The 22,413-nt window shown below is 37.2% G+C and overlaps 1 protein-coding gene across 3 annotated transcripts in view; it reads right to left on the reverse strand.

Moving 5' to 3' along the window:
- ARHGEF12 (Rho guanine nucleotide exchange factor 12) overlaps positions 1-19,428 on the reverse strand; it is a 150,754-nt gene extending 131,326 nt beyond the window's left edge. Inside the window, exon 1 of one of the 3 annotated variants that reach the window (XM_045556260.1) lies at positions 18,993-19,428. In XM_045556260.1, coding sequence (XP_045412216.1) covers positions 18,993-19,024 — 32 coding nt within the window. In that variant the 5' untranslated portion in view covers positions 19,025-19,428. The remainder of the gene's footprint in view (positions 1-18,992) is intronic. The other 2 variants (XM_045556258.1, XM_045556259.1) reach the window with 2 other exon arrangements.
- Between the last annotated feature and the right edge of the window lie 2,985 nt (positions 19,429-22,413).

A 22,413-nucleotide genomic window follows, 5' to 3' on the forward strand; every position in this document is an offset into this window, starting at 1 on the left:
CTTTTAACTTTGAGCATGATACTCTTTCCTGGCACTTTAGCAGCATTTCTAACATTATTATTCGCATGCCTTTTGTCAGCCATTATAGCTCAGAACCATTTCTTAAAAATCTTATAAAAGTATTTCCCATTTAACTAAATCGGAGCTACATATAGAGTTTGGCAGAAAGAGTGGAAAACTCTTGACACAATTATTTGAGCTGCAGGAAGAATTTCAGGCATTTCTGGAAGAAATCTTCAATTTGTGAGATCATATGCATGACTGAAACAAGCTTTGCAAATAAGCCTATCTTCACAAATATATCTGCTCATGTGAACAACTTAAATGTATCCTGACAAGTTTAAGTATTCCATGTACAAAACAAAGTGGACAAGATAACTGCAAAACTAAAATATGAGGTACATAGGTGAGTTGGATTCTTTTCCCTCTCTGAAAGGACTGCTAAGGATTCCTCTGAAAAACTCACTGGAAATATTCTGAATATTATAAAAGATGCTTGAAAGATTTCATGATTTTCACAAGAATTTTCCCCAACTGGATGGCAGCAAAGAGTGGACAAGAAACCCCTTTTTCCATGTCATGGATGTCTAATAAATAACTTGACACACTCGGAAGAATAGATTCTACAAATTTCTTTAGATGGCTTCTTGGAACAAAAGACCTAATTTTTATTAGTGTTTGACTGTAAACTAAAGTTGACCATTAACTGTATTATGCTCTTTCCAAACATGAGTACTTGATAGTTGGGATTCTTGGTGCTTGTTAACATCAAAAGTTAAAAATGTCCTAATAACCTTAAATCACATCTTAGTTATAAATCAAACAATACCCAAACAAAAAACCCTTTATTGCTAACTGACCAAAAGTAGTCTTCTTAGTAAGGAACTTATTTTCAGGCAGGCATTTCTGCAAATCAAAGGATCCACTGCTGTATTTCATGCTTAATTTTTAAAATTTAATAATAGTTTGTTTTTTAATTTAATAATAGTTTGTATTTTTTCTGGTGCTTTTTGTATTTGGCAAACTACTGGTTTTCTATTCATAATAATGAGATGAAGTTTCCTTTGGAAATGGACTTAAAGTTTAAAAAGTAATGTTACTTAAAGAAAAACATTAAGTAACTTATAGTTCAGGGGTTATAAGACTATGGCAAATCCTTAAGGTAGCATCCAAATAATCTGATTATCAGAAACAGTCTATGGGATAAAGGCAAGTTCCTTAACATGAATTCGAGACCATTCTAATTGGACCTCGGCCTCTTTTCTCACCATTTTCCCTCATCACAAACTTCATGACCTAGCAATATCCTACACATAACACAGACTAAAATGTCCATTTTATTAATAGTATCCATATCACCACCACTCCACACACACCCCTAAAATACCCAACTCAATTCCTTCTTACCCTTTTAAAGAGGTTCTACATTATGATATTACATTCCTTTAAGAAACTTTCCCAAACATGTTTCCTCAGGTTGTAGTATGTGTTATTAGAGACTTTGTCTTTTTCATCTATGAATCTTTCTCTGGTCCTGGCATAGGCATTCAAGAAATACTTTTTGGAAGAATGAATCTCTTAAGTTTTACTCTTGACTGCTTAGCAATATTAATTACATTCTACTTTCAACTTTTATCCCTTCATGTTTCCTTTATAGTCTGTTCTCCTGGTTCTCCTCCTATTTCTCTGTAACTGTTCCTCAGTAGCCTTTGAGAGCACTTCTGTCCTCCCCCACACATGTGACCCAAGATACCATATTAACTGTCTTTCTGGTGCAACCTCATACTTGTTGATCTCTCCTATTCAAATTACTTCAACTACCATCACAAATAACAGTAGCCAAGACTTCACTCCTACACACCTAGTTGCCCACTGGACATTTGCACTTGGATATTCCAGAAGTATCTGTAGTAGGTAGCCTCCAAAATGACCCACAATGACTCCTGCCTCCTGGTACTCATGTCCTTGTATAGTTCCCTCCCACAGTGAATAGAGCTAACCTGTGTAACCAATAGAATGTTACAGAAATGACGGAGTGTGACTTCTGAGATCAGCTCACAAAAGTTATCACAGCTTCCACCTCCCTCTCTGTCTACAATCACTCTGGGCAAAGCCAGTTGCCTCAAACATTCCCTATAGAGAGGTCCACCTACCAACAGAGGAACCAAGGCTTCCTAATCAGCACTCACTTGCCCAGCATGAGTGAGTCACCTTGGAAGTGATCAGCCAGCTGCAGTTGAGCCTTCAGATGACCGAAGTCCTTGCTTCTAGTAGCAGACATCTTTACTGCAACCTCATGAGAAACTCTGAATCAGAACCACCCAGCTAAGTTGCTCCCAGATTCCTAATCATACTAAACTCTATGAAATAAGAAATGTTTGGCAGCACTGTTCAAAAGAACTTTTTGCAATAATTAAAATGTTCTATGACCAACAACCAGTACAGTAACCACAAGAGACACATGGCTACTGAACACTTGAAATGTGACTAGTGTGACTGAGGAACTGAATTTTCAATTTTATTTAATTTTAACTAATTTAAATTTAAATAGCCACATTTGTCTTGTGGCTACTGTACTAGATAAGGCAAGTTTATTGTGTGGGGATAATCTATTAAACATCAATAGGTAACTAATATAACACCTTAAACTAAATCTATCCCCTACTACATCTGTTCTCCTCTCCATTCTCCATCTAACACGTCAACAACAACAAAAAAAAATAACAAAACAAAACCCTGCCTCTTCCCTTTTATATTCCCCATCTTGGTGAATGGAACCAACACCCACTCAAGCACACGAGCCAGAAAGGCCCACACTTTCACCACCCACCTTTTCATCCTACTGGTATTCTTAATATCTTCTTAATAACTCTGTCTGTCTCTTCTCTTTTAAATGTATTGTTACAACTTCAATTTAGGACTTCATCATTTTTCATCTGGATTCTGAAAAATGTCTTCTTACTGGTCTCTCTGCCCCTGAAACTGCTTCTCAAGACTAATTCACTCTTCACACTGCCACTTAAATGATCTTTCTATACCATAACACTGATCTTCTTATCTTCCTGACTGAACACCTTCAGTGGCTCTCCACAATCCAGAGGTTAAAACCCAGACTCCTTAAAACAACATAAAAGGCCCTCCATAATCTGGTACCACCTATCACTCCAACTTTGCCAACTGCTGAGCCCATAATCAACTTCCATGCTGTAGCCACACTGAACTACAGGCAGTTCCTAGAAAATATTTCACCTCTATGCCTTTATTTATATTGCTCCTTTTACCTGAAATGTCCTTCAATCCCTCACCTGTCTGGCAACTACATCCCACCTTCTAGGATTCAGTAGAAGTATTCATCTGTATGGAGCTGTTTCTGATCTATCCAAAAAGTAGTAATTCTTCTCCTTTGAGTCCTCCCTGTATCCTGTACACTCAGCTGTCTCCCTCCCTCTATTAAACTAGAAGTTCCTAGGAGGCAGCAACAGTACCTACCTACGGACTGTATCTGGTAAAATAGAATAGTGTTTAAGAGTGCAGGTGGGGAAGTCAGACAGATTCTGACTAAAACCTGTTTTACCACTCACTAGGCATGCTACTTAAACTTTTTTAAGTTTCTGTTTCTTCACCTGTAAATGATTATACAATAAAACCCATTATCCTGACAGGGTCATTGTGAGGATTAAGTAAAATAATATGTATAAAACATTATAGACTTAGCACATAATTTTCATTCAATAAATGTATTTTGAATGGAGAGATTAATAGTTGGGTTACCTCCTAGTAAAGAAAAGGTGAGAAAGGTCAAAATAGATGGTACCATCTTTGAAATATCTTTTGTTAGGCTACTCTAAAGAAAAATAATAAGCAATCCAAGAAGCCTATTGGGTATCTACTACAGGTCAGAAAATTGCAGGGAATGGCAAAAGGATTCAACCAGAAAAAATAAAAAGCTGAGGAAAAGCAGAGGACCTAGATGGGGTAAGACAGTAGAGATAGAAGCCTAGTGATGACAATGAAGGCAAAGAGTACATGCAAAAGGGTATGGGGAGGAAGAGAAGTAGAAGGTAAGAGAGAGACAAACACAAAAATTTGAAATTAGAATCCTCCGAGTAATGACATGATCTAAGATACAGTTACATTGATAGATTGCTCCCAGGTTGAATCATATGAAATTGCAAAAACTGGACTGTTTTCGACTAATAGATCAGACCTGTTTAAATAATAAATTGGATTTTTCTTTTACTAACAATATCAAAGTCTGGTGGTTACACATTACTTCCATTTTACATTCTACCTTTTGCTTTGAATGCCTGAATGTAGGGCTCATAAAAAAAAAAATCACTCTTATTAAAGTGTCCTGGATGTTCCCTAGAACACAATTAAGCAGCTGCTGCTGTAATTTAGATTAAAAGAGACTAAATAAATAATGGATGAAGATTTGGCTGAATCTTCTCATTTGAATTTTATACTTTCTATTTGTGTTTGAATTCTCACTTCATAAAAAAATATATATATATATATATCTACCTAAACTTGGGTACAGCCAAATACAATGAACCAAAAGGCAAAAGGCCTGGATTTTAAACCTGGTTCCAAAATTTGTCTAGCTGGGAAATACTGAAGTAGCCCATGAATGTCTTTGAATGTAAATTTTTTTCTCATCTGTAAAAATAGGAATAATATCTGCCTTGTACAGTTACTATATCTATTAAATATAATGTTTATAAAGCACCCAAAATGATGCTTTATATGTGGAAGCTGCTTATTATTGTTACTAAATGAGGGAACAGTTGTAAAAGTATAGTGAACGCAAATGTAAACTACTACTATTATCATACAAACAAATATATAAAAATGACAAGACTAAAGTGAATTATGCTGTTTGTGTACTAAAAACTTCATTTAACAAATACAAAAAACAAGCATAGGAAAATATTTCTATAATAACCAAATTATTTATCGACTGTGAATTGGTTGTTTATTCTCTCATTATTTTTTCAAACCTAACTTTTTAACTTCATCAACCCTCAAAGATGACAGAACATTCTCCAGATTAGTCATATCGATAACAGTAAATTTTTCAAGCTGGATAAGCAAAGGTCTCATTGCTAACAGTGTGAGGAAGCAATGCTAGCTAAAATGAGATATGGTAAATATTTATGCAAAACTCACAGACCTTTACCCCACAGAGAGGCTACAAGCATGGGAAAAAGCAGCTTCCCAGCTCTCAGCATAGCGGATGTCTGTAGATCTCCCTAAGGGCTATAAAGTCTCTACATCTATAAGAATGCTTGGAAGAGCAATGACTTTTGCATGTAGCCTCTTTGCAAATCTTAAATGTAGTAATATTCTCAAATTACAATTCTCTAGTCTTTCTCTCCTAGAACATATTCAATAAAAGATTTAATTTGTAGGCTTCTTTTTTAAACCATCAACTATTTGCCTACCTCTATTCTAGATTTTCTAGGGTTACTGAGACAATGTAAGAAAACAATTTATAGCCAGAGAGGGTGAGGTTAAAACATAACACACCTAAATATCTCTTACGCAAATTTTCTCTCTGTGTTACAGCATAAAAAGTGACTAGGCTAAAATGATTCCTCTCACAGAAAGTCATTAACGGGAAAAAAGATCATTTACAAAGAAGAAATAACAATTAAAAGTAACAATGTTTTGTGGCTCAAAAGATGAATCTATAGCTATAATAAATGGGATTGCTTTTTTCTTTAAATGGTAGAAAATATAAACTGAATGATAAAGAAGGAAAGATCACTCCTATAACAAGGCAAAAGAAAATATTATCTCCATCGACACTTACACAAACATAAATTCTTGCTAAGAAAAAACTGCCACCCAGTTTACTTACATTATTTATGCTTGACTGACTGCCCACTGTTAGAAAGCATTTGCTGCCCTTTTTTCCCCTTACATGTTCAGTATAACAATTTTGGGGAGTCACTTCTTACCACACTGTGCTCTTATAATACCAGACAATATATGACTTAGGCCTTAAATTTCTTAGAAGAATTTTTAAATAATTAGGACGGAAAATGATTTATAGGAATACAGATGAGACAACAAAAAAGTCTAATGTTTACATATGTGTGTATATTTAAAGTAATGAATAACAAACCTAAACATAATGTAGTCATTCTTTAGAGGAAATGAAACAAAAAATCCCTCTTGTCAGACGTGGAAAAGGAAACAGGTAAATAGGTGATTAAGAGCAGAAAGAAGAGGATATAAAATTATAATCTGAAGACAACACTTCAATGGCGTTGCTGAAGACAAAATCCACTTTCTGGCTTTCATCCAACTGATTCAATAGATCAACTGACTGATCTAGATAGCCCAGTCAGTATAGGCAGGACTGAGACCAGTAGTCCCCCCCACACACATGCACAAAAAAAGGCATTGGAGTCATAATGCCTACAACTCTTCTGTTTTGAAACTATGTGAGCTTGAATAATTTAGTGAACCTCTCAGAGCCTCATTTTTCTCAGTTTTAAAATGAGGATAACACAGGAGGTTCAAGGCTGCAGTGAGCTATAATCTCCCCAATGTACTCCAGCCTGGATGACAGAGCAAGACCTTGTCTCAAAAAATAAAACAAAACAAAATAAAATAAGGACAATATTGAATTTACAGAGAAGATTTAAAAAGACAATGCACAGAAAAGTACCTAGGACAGTGCCAAATATTTATTATGTATTCAATAAACATAAGATCTTTTCCTACACCCCAAGTTTCTTTATAGAACTAAATTTCATCTAGTTTTTTAAATGTTCATTTTCACCTACATCACATCCTGCCACCTTTCAAAGTCTAAAATATTAGAGCAACAACTCATGATTTAAATACTGTCTTGCTAATCAAACTACTATAATTTCCAGAGTCTTTCCCTGACCAAATCATGGCCATACTTACCACATTTTCACTGGATGCACTAAGTATAGGCCTAACTAGTTGCCCTCTTCAAAGAGGTTGATAACGAGCAGAGAGGTTCTCCTTCAAGTAGTGACTAAAACAATGCCTAATCCATAAAATGCGACTTCCTTTATTGAAAAGCAAGGAACATCTAAAGCTTCTTAAACTTCAACTTATACCAATGCCTTTTCCGTTTCAATCTAGGTAACTCACTAAAATATAATTTAACTGAAAAATAAAGTAAAAAGGAAAACAAAAGGGCAGTATGTGATTAGAAGTAGCCACATTAATTATTTTAACTTGGAAAATAAGATCAATTTAATCATTAATTATGATTTCATACCACAACTTCCCCATAATACACTTCTTACCTTAATCTTCAGAACTGATCAATAAATATCACTTTGTCAGGCAAATTTCTTAATTTTTAAATATAATTCAGCAGGTAGCAAGAGCCCAAAATAACTGTCAAGACAGTGACCTACACAGAGCAGGCATTCAATATTTACTGAATAAATAAACAAATGAACTAAGGTTGATAAATATAGAACTGGACAAATTCTGAGTGATCAAGGGCAGAGTTAAAAGTTTACTGCCAATTCTAAACATCTTACCCATTTTGTGACTACAGATGTTATTGTTCCACAGTCTGAACTGAAAAACTGTCTCTTTCAAATCTATTCCTCACTACCAAACACATCTTAATTCTAAAAATAGCCTATAATTTGAAATACAAAAGATAAGGAATATTATCACAGCAAGGGAAAGAAAAAAACTATCTTAACTTCAGCAGCAGCTAAAAATATTATACATATAAATTTGAAATCATTTTGCAAGCACAGATAAAAATTTTAGAAAAACCTAGCTAATTTGTGAGGTTTTAACATTAGCAGCTACTATGACTAACTGACTCCTCTTACTATGTGCTAGACATTTAAATACATTCTCATTTAATCTTCACAACAACTCTGCAAATTATGTATTATTATTCCCATTTTTACAGATGAGAAAAATAAACTGTTATTCAGAGAGATAAATTTTCCTAAGCTCTCCCAGCTATTAAGTATTAATACAAGTCTGACACACCAAACTCAGGCTCTTTTCATCCTCCTTTAGTTCCCTTCTACTGCTCCTCTCTTACAAGTGCAAAAAATATAAATAAATACACACTCACACACACACACACAAAGGGCTGAAGTATCTTTTCTTTTAAAAGCTACTTGTTATCTCAGACAAAAAAAGCTAGTCTCAAAAAAAAAAGTCTACTGGGGAGTCAAAATCAATATAATTACTAATATTTATCCAAATAATATTAGACTTAATTCCATTTGTATCCTTTTAAGCTATTATATAATTGCGTGGTGAGAAGCTTCTCTTTTTTTACTGTTCACATCCAGGCAACACATCCAATTTACCACACTGTCTCAAGAATTCTAATCACATAGGGCTTCTGGGTAAACACAGTAACTAGAAAACTGCAACCAAAGTACATTATCCTGACAAAGGTACAGGTTGTGTATCCCTTATCCAAAATGATTGGAAACAGAAGCGTTTTGGATTTGGGGTTTTTTCAGATTTTGGAATACTTGCATATACCTAATGAGATATCTTGGGGATGGGGCCCAAGTCTAAACACGAAAAATTACTTATGTTTCATATACTCATTATACACATAGGCTGAAGGTAATTTTATATAATATTTTAAATAATTTTGTGCATGAAACAAAGTTTGTGTTAAGTACTTATGTGTAGAATTCTCCACTTGTGATGCATGTTGGTGCCCAAAAAGTTGTGGATTTTGGAGCATTCTGATTTCTGGATTAGGAATGCTCAACCTGTATGACAAACTATTATCTCTGAAAACTAATATTTTTGACTATGATACAACAATAGGAAAATAATACAACTAATGGCAAGTCAAAGAGTTATTCTCCATGGGGAAAATATATTTATTTATATTTTAAATAGACTATATTGTCGCAAGCAACAAACAATCAATTCAATGCCAAGAAAAACTCAAATTTAAATAATTTTATTTACAAGCCAATGATAGCCATTTTTTTTGTTAATTTTGAAGAGACAGCCATTTTTATACTGTAGTTCCTACATGGATTCTGAAGTAAGAGTAGCAATATAATGTAATTAAAGAAAAACAAAGCTATTTGGACTATAAAGCTATAAAGATTACTTTAAGTGTCTCTGTACACAGTGAAAAAAAGCCAGTTAAGGAAGTAAAATTTATTTGATGGTGATACCATACTAAAAATTTGCCATCATATTTTATACAATTATTTATTCACTAAACTATATAAATTCTCTCTGACTACCTCATTGTCACCTGCCAATCTACAAACCAAAGGAAGAGATACCAGTTTAATTTGCTTACCACTGTTTATTACCTAACACCCCTTCCCCAAAAAGAATACCTTGTGAAACTGATGCTCCTAGATCCCTAACAATGCCTAATACTCCCAACCATGGAAATGACAAACTCACTGATTACACTGAATGCTAATAAAATCCGTGACATCCTGAGTCAAAACAGAGCCTTAAGGCCCTCAAGATGCACTAACCTGAGCAGCTGAAAGTGGCTCTAATGATTTCTAAACTAAAATTAGACTCATTTGTTTACTTTTATATCATCTTAGAGATCGTCATAAAGATATAATAGATCCTTCTCTGCACAACAAATAGCATGAGTGAACACAGGATTTTTATAAATGATTCTGATGTTCTTCTCCAGGGTAAATAACATCACTGACTGAGAGCTCCCAGAAGTCAGGGAGCCATTAAGAGCTGGGATTCCTTTCAACTGGCAGCATTCCAATAGAGGCTCAGTGAGAAATGAAACCTCCTACAAATCAAATCTGTTGCAATGTTATTTTTTACAAAGGTTAATTACCTGCTTCTGCTATACATTACACAAAAATAAAATAAAATAAAAATAAAAGAAAGGAGAGGCTGAAAAAGTAGGTGACATTCTGTTGTTAGCCTCCTCCAGAAATACTCACAATAAAATCAAAACAAGTTCTAGCTGTCAAATTCTAGAGACATGTCGTGAACATCCTCTCCTACTTGACACCTAGTAGTCCCTAGTACCCTCACCTCAAATTATTAGACAGTGATGTTTTACTACTAAAAAAAAAATCACACTTTCAGACTTCAACTTTTAAGATACTTAGTGAAATATTTATGCAGAAAATCATGATATCCAGAAACTGCTTCAAAATAATCCAGTGGGGGTGGTGAGTGGGGGAAGGAAACAGATGAATCAAAATTGTCCATACATTGATAATTGTTGAAGCTTATGATGGGAACATGGAGGTTCATCATACCATTGTCTGTACTTTACATACGTTTTAAATTTCCCATTTAAAAAAAAAAACTTTCACAAACTCAAAACAACCCATTTAATAAGCATTTATTGAGCACATCCTGTGGTAGACTATTTACTCTTCCAAATTATTCAACCTCCCCTTTCCTTCCTTAAGAGGATTATACACCCTTTCCTATTATCATTTGACATGTACTGCCACCTGTGGGAGTATACATCCCTATCCTACTGACAGTGAGCTTGACCATATGACTTGTTTTGGCCAATGATATGTGAGCTGATATGCTGTACACCATAACTGAGTGGAAGCTTTAAGAGCCATTGCATATTTGCCATCAGTTTTCTTGCTCTTTCCCTCTTCCATGACAATGGTATATACCAGACAAGAGATGCTCCTCCAGCCAGGGTTCCAAAATAAGACATGTGAAGCAATGCTGCAGAGTCAAGCCACAGCTCACAAAGTGTAACGTAAGGAAGAAATAAACCAGGGCTGTAAGGCACTGAAATTTGATGATGAGGCAGTATAACCTGATGTATAATTTGATAATAAGGCAGCATAACATAGCAAGAGCTGACAGATACACCTACTATGGGGTAGGTGCAAGGAATATTAAAATTATAAGCTAACATACTTAAAAATTGTTTTGGAAGATAAATCAAAAAAATTTAACTATGGTTACCTCTGAGAGAAGGTCTGAGAACTAATGGGTTTATAGGGATGGGGTAAAATACGGGTAAGGTACTTTTATACCATTATATATGGGGGGGGGGAGGTGTGGGGGTGTGTGTGTGTGTGTGTGTGTGTGTGTGTGTGTGTGTGTGTGTGTGTGTGTGTGTGTGTGTCTGTTTAACCTGAGCAGCAACAGCTGGGTGGTTGGATCATTTGGGCCATTTTTTTTCCTTCTTTATGCTCTTTGGTATTAAAAAAGAATGAAAATATAATAAATCAAATAATAATTACTTAAAAATGAATACGACCTATTCTCCTACCATTGAGAAACTCAAATATTAGTTGACAATTTAGTTTTAAAGAAATCCTCTCCCCCTAAAATATTCATTGTTAATTTTTTTTAAATGTCAAAGGCTAAATACAAAAAAGGGGGGGGGGACGGAGCATTCTGACATGCAATTCTATCAGTTTGCTCACTTTCAGCTTTCAGCAAAGCAAACATAGAATTTTATGTATGGATGGTGCAGTTACTAATCTCAAAAGGAAATTCTCTCAATTTCATTATTTTAGTATGCCAGTTAAACTGGCAAAGAAGCTTGCTCTAAAGTATTGTTTTGTGAACAAGCTTTAACGAGTACTAGAGACAAGGTATCTGTTAACCCATGTAGAGTAAAATTATATAGGAGCGTTGAAAGAAGAGAAAAAAGAAAAAATTCTAACCATGATTCTTGTGGTGATTAAAAAAAACACCACCACTTGAATGGCTCCAGAAATCAACTTCAATAGAGTAACACTTTACTATATGAACATGTTTTTACTTCAAGTGAGCAATATCTGAACATAGCAACAACCTGCAAATGATTAGGAACATGTCTGCACTTTTCATCTTAGGATCTCAAAGCACTTTATAAACATTCATTTAACCCTCATATCACCTAAGACGCAGAAACACAGCATCATAGCCACCTATCCCGATGCTACGAAATAGTTAAATAACCCTTTAACATTACTTGCCCTGAGAAAGTCTTGCCCAAACAGCCAATAAAACAGGAAATAAGCTGACAGTGCATGTGCCACCAACAATCTCCAAAAAGATCAGATCTTCACCCACAAGAACCACTTCCTTTGAATAAACCACAGAGGCTGTACTGGGCAAACCACAATGTATCAGCTTGTATTAGGAACACAGGCAGATAACCCATCTAAAATCCACAGAAGGATATGTCTAAGCACCTTCATAGGATTTCCTATGCGTATTAAGTCATTTGGGGGATCTGTTACTCTTTTGGACAACATAACCACTTTCTGCATTACATGGTCAATTTCAGTATAATTTCTTCAGATGCTGGTGAAGTCTCCAATTTTTCTACAATAGAATAATCCACATTTTTTGAAGCCATGAAAGACCTGCAAAATCATCTTTGATCTTTTGAGTGTGTGAACCTAAAATCAGCATTTATATGTAATATTTGACCAAAACTATAGTCTCAGAGCAGTATATTTAAAAGACTATAACATGCTATATAATGCAAAAGAAAATGCGTGTGACAACTGGCTAATTGTAAGCATTAACTAAATCATGTTTTCTTATATATTTCGAATTTATCCATGAATTGTTACTCACAGTCCCAAGACAGGAAACCTAATTTTTCATTGGACATTAGATTTGCTTGTCCCTAGACACTGGGAAGCCACCCAGGCCAGTCATGTGACTATGATCTCAAAAACCAGGACTCAGCACTTGAATTAGTAAAAGATCCTGTTTTGACATGAATCTAAACTGTCAGCAGCATTGATGCGTGCTAATTTCAATAAGGTAAACTTAGTGCATCTCTTTTTTTACTAAAAGTCAACAAAATATGCTTATGCAATTTAGGCATAGCCTCTGACCATTACGTATTGCCTCTACAGAATCAAAAAGCTGAAAATTATTCCAGCCACCTAGCTTCACAGTCTTCTCTTGGAGTTAGAAGCTGTCTCTTATAAGCAACTTTCACATATGGCTATCTTGATACTTCCAGATATTCTAAGGTAAAAAAGTAAAATGGTCTAAATTTGGCATGTTTCCAAAATTATAAATGAGCAAGGATATCTACTTAAATAATTTTAAACTAAATTAGTACCAAAGGAAAAGGTCTACTAATAAAATAGTCAAGAGCTTACAATCTTATGTATCTTATAATAATTTAAATATGCACTTCTTCTGTTACTGTCTCTTGTCATTAGTAACAATTCATGTAAATACACTGGCAAAAAAAGTAAAACAGTATTTCAATTTTAACAATAGTCCATTTTACTGGGAAAAATACTACTAAGCACTGCAGGCCTATTTCTTTTCACTAACACATGGAAGTAAGGGAAAACCAAAAAAATAAGGTAAAACTTAATAAACGAAAAAATGGAAAAAATGACACACAATTTAAGGTAACAGACTGAAAAACCACTGGAAAAAAATAACTTCCAGATGTACTTTACAATATTACAATAGATACTTTAAGGCTACAATCACATCTCTTCACTTCTGACTGATTTATAATCAACAATGACTTCTAACACAGTATTTCTGGGCCCTACCCTTTTGTCACATAACTGATACTATTTGTTACATTAGGGGCATTCATATTTGAAACAATCGCTTTGTAAAGAAGCCTTTTAACATGATTAATTGCTTAATTAGTTGATTTGGTAATTATGCTGTTTATATACATTTGTTTGTTTCATTTGACTGTAACGTCTCTGACACCATTCTAAAAACTATCTAAAAGAAAAGTGAATTAAAATGATCTTGAGAACTCTTTACCTGTAATTTTGGACTATGCCTTGATAAAATCAAAGGCTCCCCCCTCCCGAATCACAGTAAATCTAAAGTTGGAACTTGCTTCTCTAGAATATAGGCCAAGATAAAATGCAGAATACCACATTTTGTAGTAGGAGGGCAACTAAGGGGTAAAAGAGGTTTTGCACTAGGACAGCAACTGGGGAAACGCTCATAAAATATTAAGAGGGACAGGTTGATTTTTAGACAATAGATAACAGAGAATATACAACTTGGCTAAACAAAGAATAAGTAAGGTTAGGGGAATGGAAAAAGTGGAAGATAACCGTCTGAACCATTTACAATCATAAACATACAAAGGGAGGAGAACATTATTTAGCCTGGTATGGCAAGTATACACAAGTAACAGGACAACTTAAAAGAAAAGTTTGAGCTAAAGATAAGGAAAAACTTCCTGACTGTAAGATCAGACTGTTGTTCAGTCTCCTGAGGAAGTGACAGAAGCTTTATATCCTCCAGAGATATTTAAAATTAGAATGGATGAGGTACTAGAAGGTATCCTGTAAGAGAAAAAAAATTCAACTCTGACTTGGTCAAGTTGCAAAGTTACCAAAAGAAATTAGGACAGAAAGATAATATACAGAAATAACATACAGTACATAGAAAGACAATAATTTAAAGTGGAAAAAAATGGAGGACTTGAGAGCCAGAAAATCTAGATTAAAATCTTGGGTCTGCCCTTTCCAGTTTTCTAATCTTGACTTAAACTCTATGAGTTACCTTAAAGTGTAAAGGATGGCAATATTATCTACCCTACACCAAACTGGAAATACTGTAAATGTTAAAGAATTACACTACCATAGGATATCATTACATACATGACAGTATTTTACTCAAGAAGCAAAACAGTTATAATTTTGCTGATTTTAGACTTCCAATTCTAATAGCATTATTTTGAAAACTCCTAATTATTAAAAGGGAAAAGGAACATGTCTTCAAATAAAGCTATGAAACATCATCAAAACCAGGTTTTTGCAGATAAGACCAAATGAAGCTTCCTATTTCTGAAAACGTGGCATGGTCAATTTCTAGGAAATAAGCAATTATAAGATAAAAAACATTTCTAATAATGTCAGACAACCATGATGCAAAAGAGTACCTCAATAACCTCCAGAGAACCATTATGATATTCTGCTATTTCTGTAACCCATATCAGTCAGCAGGCAATCCATACCCCTTTCTGGATGACTTTTAGAAGAGGCAGCCACATAGATACACTCAAATATTTTCCAACTGTTTTTCCCTAGAATCACAATGCTCCACAAAAAAATATGTAAAATTTACCTTTTATGGGTTCCAAAATTTGCCTCAAATTTCATTTTTTAAACTTAAAACTCAAACTTAAAAAAAAAAAAAACCTACATGTCTACTCAATGTTATATACTACATGTTAACAAACTGGAAACTACCAATGTGTTAAGTGGTATCATTAGGTCAACATATCTTTGTACAGATTTCAAATAAAGCTTCTCTTGTCATCTCACTGAACAAACATGAACATATTATAAATGTACCATTAGTCAGGAAGACTACAGCTTTGTGCTTTTTAAAAAATTTACTTTAGACCGTACATGTTGACTCATGTAAAACTGTACAAGTGAATGTACTATCGCATACCTACATGAATCAAGATTTTACACTGAACAACTAAAAGACAAATAATAATTTTGCTAGCACTATAATCCTTAGCCCCAATTTCAATTTTGTATTTATAATTGACTGACTTTACAAGAAAATGTGACAAATAATTCCACCCTGCAGATTGATGACTCATACAACCTTCAAAATAGCACACAAACATGAGTTCTTTTTTTTAATCAAAAGCAATATGTCTATAATTTTGGCAGAAAAAATATCATGAATGAAAATGCTAATTACTGGGCACAGGCATATAAAGTCACAGGTTTCCATGCTCATTTTAAGTTTGCTTAAACAGCCTGAAGCTGAATTCAGTGCTAAGAAATTTTTATTACATCAAAAACCTTATTTATCTATAAATCGAAAACAACAACAAAATCTATACACCCCAGGAAAAACAAAACTCTATTTATTTCAAGAAAGAGCCTTATAACTTTCCTACCTATATTGTCCCAGAAAATTCACTATTATAGAATCTGTACTGAAATCATTTACTGAGTCCACTGGAAAAGCATTCTCTCCTCTCTACCTCTCAGAAGAAATTTCAACTGCCACAGGATCCCTAAAGTCTCAGGGATAGAAGACATCTAGGATTGGTAACAATTGTGATATATTTTAGGGCTGAATGCAGCAATCAATGCAGACTGAAAAGCAGCTATCAGACATTTCTACCATTTTTGAAGTGCTCATTCTAAACACTGAAAACTATAGTCTCTGGGTCTCACAGAAGTTACAAAGCAAGAGACTAGAAGGTATTCATAAACTGCTTAGATTTTTTTAAAAGATGTTCAGATATATTACACAAAATCAATAGCAACCATAAACATAGTTTGAGTTTTAAGTTTTAAATGCCAGAGAAAGGCTGAAGTTAAAAAATAAAATAAAAAATTTGAAACGTTTTAAGTTTTCCGTTTTAAGAAAAGGGGAAGGGGCTGAGGAGAAGAGAAAGAGAAAGAGAGCTTAGTGAATGTGTTGATTTAACTGCAAAATAATAACAGGATATAACAGAGTTCTGAGTATCCAAAGTGGCCAATCAGAGCCTAAACATAGTTGAATTCCATCCCAGCCCCAGCACGTCCCTAACACAAGAATAAAACCCTTCTTATCTTGTGCAGCCATGTGTCGCCTGCCACAAACTGCAAAACAGAACAACGCCCAAAACCAGCTAGTCTGATTTCAACTGAGGACAGACTCTGTAGTCAGAAGCACCACAATGAAAGAACTCTAACTCACACAGCTGGCCTGGAGATTCTGCACACTCTACAAAACAAAGCCATACCACATTACAGTACTTCAAACTTGAAAGGATCTCTAAAAAGCTATGCTGGCACTGTTAATTTGCCAATAGTTCTAGAATCAGCAAAATATACCTAGAGTACACTCAAGTTAGTGAGAAAAGAGGGTGAGATATGTAGGGCTGAGAGAAAGCTAGAAACTATTCTATAACTTTTATTAAGGCACCCTGGCATAGAAATAATACTAAACCAGTGCTTCCAGATTTCACACTAACATATAATCAAATCAGGAACAACTACTCTATTAAAGAGCAAATGGATGCTTTATATTTATGGAATAAAGAAAAAACAGTATTGTTCCTTGAGGTGTAGAAAGAAAGAAAGAGAAGGAAAAAAAAAAGCAGTAGTCAAATAAGAATAATTCTCATTTAAAAAAAAGAACCTATGAATAAATTCCTAAGAAACAGGTCTCAGTAGTGCTTATTAAATTAAGGAGCTAAGTTTTTTTCTTTCTAAAAAACTATGTAAAATTAGGCAGCATTTGAACCAGTTCAAAAATCCAATGTACAAACCAATTTGCAGATTAATCCTAAAGTACTCATCTTTTAATCTTTCGTGCCTAGTACAGTGCCTGGCAAGGAACAGACCTTCAATAATTGCATGCTTATTGAATGTTTACATGCCATCTAATTTATAAAAAAGACACATCCCAAGATTTTATTTCCAAGATAATGGAAAGAGGAAGAAAACCTCTGAGAAGCAATGCTAAAGAGAAATCATTACTTGAGTGCTTTCAAGTGATTTCTGTGTGGAATGAGTTTATGATCCTAAGTTCTGTTTCTACAAATCAAACAGACCCAGTATCGCAATGAAAACCAACATTACATTCGTTCCAAGTAAGACTTCTTGTCTATAGGCTCAACAGAAAGGGCAAGAATTGAATGAACCAGGAAAACAAATTATCCACACACTCATGAAAGTGATTTCTCAGAAGCAAAACACCCTGAAAGGAAAGGAATGGGGATAACTAGATCAAAGCAAGATAATCACTGTTGCTACTCATGTTACCTGTACTCTTGGAAAAATTAAAAATTATTTTATTGAAAGTGAAAACCCATTTTTTAAAAAACATGCGAAGAATACAAATAGTTTAAATACTTAATGGAATCTTCTCTGTGAACATTCATGTGACACTGGAAAGCATCAACAGGAAGAGGAAGTTCTGTTTCTGGAGTAGCTGTTATGGTATGATAATGGAATTTGGCCCTTTTAAAATCAACAAATGAGTCTTACAATTGGATGAAACTCTTATTAGGAAATTATTACTTTCTGCAGGAGCACTATTGTCGCACTTTTCATCAGTGTTGGCCCTCTAAATTCAGTTATTTGGTCTATTTCTTATGATGTAATAGTTTGAAGGTTGACTTAAAAATAAAGCAAGCTGACTAAAATTTAGGACTAGTACAGTGTCATAATTAAATTATGAAATGAAATGTGGTAAAGAAACGAATATGCTCTCATTGTTTAACCCACTCAAAAGAATAGCTCTTCGGAGTGAGGGAACCACATATTAAGATCTAGCTTAATTCACCACACACCCCCACGCAACATTGATAAGTATTGTAAGAGACAAACACAGAACTCAACAAATCCACCTGCCACACTTATACTATGCTGAGGTCTCATATCCCTTAAACGCCAAGTATTTCTGGAAAATGAAATATTAAAATACAATAATTAGAAGCAAACCCCATGATTTTCCCTCATTTCTTTCAGCTCCTGGATATTGCCTCCAGCAAGAGCCTGTGATTTACTGGTAATGTCAACATTCGGGAAAATTATTAGATAATAATTAAACACTGTGCAGGTTAACACCTAAAAGAGATCAAGTTCACAAATCACCATGCAGCAGGCTCAAAATTAAGTTCACGGAGAGAAATTCTTAAAATGTAACTGTCTAAAGTACTACTTACAGGACAGGGCTAAAACTGACAGATAACACCAATACCCAGCCTACTTTAGGCACTGACCTTCACCCAAAATGACCTTCCTCTGGTTCCAAGATGAGTACAGAATAGTAATGAACACCACAGACAGAAAACCACAATCATGGTTTTACCTAACCCTCCTCTGAAAATCTGGGGTAAAGTTTCTCTCCAGGAAAGTACATTTCCAAATTCAATCAACTGGATAACTTGGCAGCAACCCTAGACTAATTGCATAGCTCCGAAACAACCCTCTTCCCTATCCCTGTCAACTAACTTCACTGGCCAAATGCAATCTACAGCCACCGACTCTCCTGCGAGGTCGGGCCAAATCCAGGGAGGCTGAGCGAAGGAGGAACTTCATACCAACCTGTCGGTGATAGTAGACTGTGTGCCACTCATTGGGGCCCTTGGCGAGAAGTCCTCCTTTTATCCAACTTGCATTTTACAGTAACACCTCCACCCCACCCCGAGCGCTCTGGGATCAGGCCCAACTCCGTCAGGGACACAAAAGTCCAACTCAAAACTCCATTCAGTCATCTAGAACATCCGATTGGAAGGGTCAAGGGATGCGGGTTGGAGCAAAACAAGTGATCTCCCAAAACAAACTGAGGCAGTCAGCCAGAAAGCCAGTCCCAGAGCTAGTGAGAAATCCTCCAGAAGGCACAAGGAGAAAACTTCCTCAGAGAGAGAAGTCTGCGAGCCGTGGGAAGGGGACCCGGGAATCCCTCCGGGGCTGGGGCGGGATCAGCTCAGGGATGGGTGTCGGCTCCTCCTCGGGAGTCTCCCCGCCGCGGCCAGACCGGGGCCCGCTCGTCCCCGCTCTCTATCTGGGGCTGCCGGCTGCTCGTGGCCGCAGCCTCAGCCGCGTCTCGGGCCGTCCCGCGCCGGACCCGCGCGGTTCCATGTCCCCGGGCCCTGGGACCCCTCTCGTCTTCCTCGCCGCCCCCACCAGGCTCCGCGCGCTGGGACGAGCTGCGGTCGCCGGGGGAGGGGGTCCCGCAGCCAGAGGTGACAGGGACCCGGCTCTCTCAGCGCCGCGGGCTGCTCCCCATCCCTTTGAGGCCCGGACTCTTCCGCAGTCGGCAGAGGCGGCGGCGGCTCCTCCCCGACGCTCCGGTAGGCGGCGGTTCCGCGAGGGGCGGGAGATTCCAGTCCGGCCCGGCCTGGAAGCCTCGGCCCCGGAGGCGGCGGCAGCGGCGACTCCTCGCGCAGGGCCGGCTCGCCGGGTCCTGGGGACCCTCGCGGGAGCGCGCGTGGACGGCGGAGGAGGCCGCCGGCGGTGGGGGCCGTGCGACAACTGCGGGAGCGCGCACGGGTTCCGGTTCCGGTTCTGCCTTCCCGGCCCCGGCCGCGTCCAGCGCGAGCTCGCTCTTCCCCTCCCCCGCCGACTTTTCTGGCCTCCTCCCCTCTGACTTCGGGAAGCCGCCTCACCCGGGATCCTTCCGCCGCCCCGCTTCCGCCGCCCCGCTCCCGCTGTCCCGCGCGCGGCGGTCGGGCGCCTCCGCTGAGCCGTGGTTGGGGGAGCGAAAAAGTAGTTCTGCGGGGCAGAGGGAGGTGGGAACCCGCCATCAAGGGACTCCCTCTCCCCAACCCCCTGGGCCCCGTGAGTGCTGGAGTTGTGCATTAGGTGTGTAGCTTGTATTAACCTTTCGCCAGAGACCGCCAAAGAGCACCCCTAGATCCCGAGGAGTTCGTGACGCGAGAGAGGCTCTTTGGGCATTACGCGGCCCCGTCTCCTGGAAACTTGTATTCTTTAAGGGAATGTACTTGTTCTCCGTGTTTTCCAATAACACGTATCGAGTGCTTCTGACCGAGGGCCGCGAGCTCAGGTCCGGATGCCCGGCCAGCGTCCCGGTGAAGCAGGTCCCGGCACAGAGGTGTCGGCCTTGGTCGCTCACCTGGGGCACCTGCTGGCCTTGCCCCGGGAGGGGACGAGGCTGGGCTGGAGCAGGGGGCGTGTAAGCCTGGGGCGAAAGAGGATTTGGGAACCGGAGCCAGGATTTCTTGGTACAAATATTGCTTTTAGGCTGCCTTGGCAAAATGAAATGTATTATTTGCCAAATAGAGAAAGTATGGTGCTTTCCATAGAGACTTAACAAGCTTGTTGTGGAAAGAAATAGGAGAAGAAAATAAAGTATATTTATCCAGTAAATAGCATTACAGTTCTCTCTGAAGAGTTCCCAGATATTTTTTTGGCTTTTGTTTTTCCAGTGGGTAGCGAGATTTAGATATCCATCTAGTTTTATGATTGAATAATTCAGTATTGTGGCAATTTAAGTGCCACAGACAATATCGTTCTCCACTTCTGCCTGCAAATGGCTATCCCTTTTATCCAACTATGTTCAGACTTCCGAGCTTAAACCTGTGTGGGTGGCAAGGGATTTCAGCCATTTTGTGGAAATCAAGTAGCAAATCAAATCTAATAAGCAGTGGATGTGGAGAGAGGAAACAATTACCTCTTAACAATGCTGTTTCTAAAAGTCATTCCACAACAGTTAATGAAAGGATCATTATCCCTAAATAGATGCATGAGCTAAGACTGACGTTAGGACGGGGTAAAAAAAAAAAAAAAAAGGAAAAGATAAACAGAGGCCAAAGATGACTCTTTATTGCTTGATTTTTTAAGTTCGGGGCACAGCCAGCTAATTTTGTAATGTTTATTTTTGGAAAGAATAGAAGTGGATTAGGGTTCCAAGCCACTTTCCTAATGATCAGACCAGGACATATTGCCACCTGCTGGTGTATCATAGCATGACGATTCTATCCTGAAGACTCTCCCAGTTAAATTGAATGTTGTCTGTATATAACTGGAACGCATTCCACTCATCTGTATACAATAATCAAAATACAAACCTTATCCTCAAACTTAATAAATCTTTCTTAAACGTACTAAATATCTTATTTTCCCCTGTTCTAGTAATGTTACAGTGTATCAAATTAATTGGACCCAGTGACTCATCAAATCATGCATCTTAAAAATGAGTTCCCCTCTTTCCTTCAAGAATGCCTCAACACTTAAGCTTCAGGAATAAAACAAACTGGGAACGTTTCCTAGTTCACCTTCTCTTCCTTGCATACAAAACCTCTTGGCAAGCTCCTTTCAAGATCCTTCCAAACTTAAACAGACACAAGGTTCTAACTGTGAGCAAAGAAGGCATTTTGCTGTGGGAAAGCTTCAGAAGATGGTAAGCAAAGGATTGAATTAATCCAGTGGTTATTCATTCCAGAACCAATTTTTTTAAAATGATGAAAATCTCTATAGTCACCCACAAAGCATTAATGATTTAAAAAAAAAAATCCCCTGAAAGCCTCCTTACAGCTGCCAGTAGCTAAATTGTTCTAAAGGCTCAATCTATAGAGTTCCTTCAAGAGAATTAAGCCAATCTAGGTAGAACACCCTCCCCAGGGGCACTTGCCTTTCACAAGTGACACTGGTGACCCAATCCAATGGACATGCTCTTTCAGTAGGTTTTCCAGTGGGGGTTATTCTAAACCACATTCTCATCATCTCATCCATGCTTATTAAGTCCTACTATGTGTTCCAGACTGTTTTAAGCGCTGGAACTATAGTTCTGAATACAAGAACTCTGGCTGTCTTCAGATAATGTCTCTGATGTCAACTTGCTCCAAATCATCATTTTCAAGGCAACTGCCCAAACAGGTGGCAGAACAAAAGAAAATTAAGTTCTTTCCCTCTCTTTTGGCAAACTGTTTTCTGTATGTCAACTGTTAGCCCCAAAATAAAAAATAGGAATGACTGATGATCAACAGCAGATTAGAGATATTTC

This window comes from Lemur catta, chromosome 7 (assembly GCF_020740605.2).
Source record: "Lemur catta isolate mLemCat1 chromosome 7, mLemCat1.pri, whole genome shotgun sequence".
In the NCBI taxonomy this organism is placed as follows: Eukaryota; Metazoa; Chordata; class Mammalia; order Primates; family Lemuridae; genus Lemur; species Lemur catta.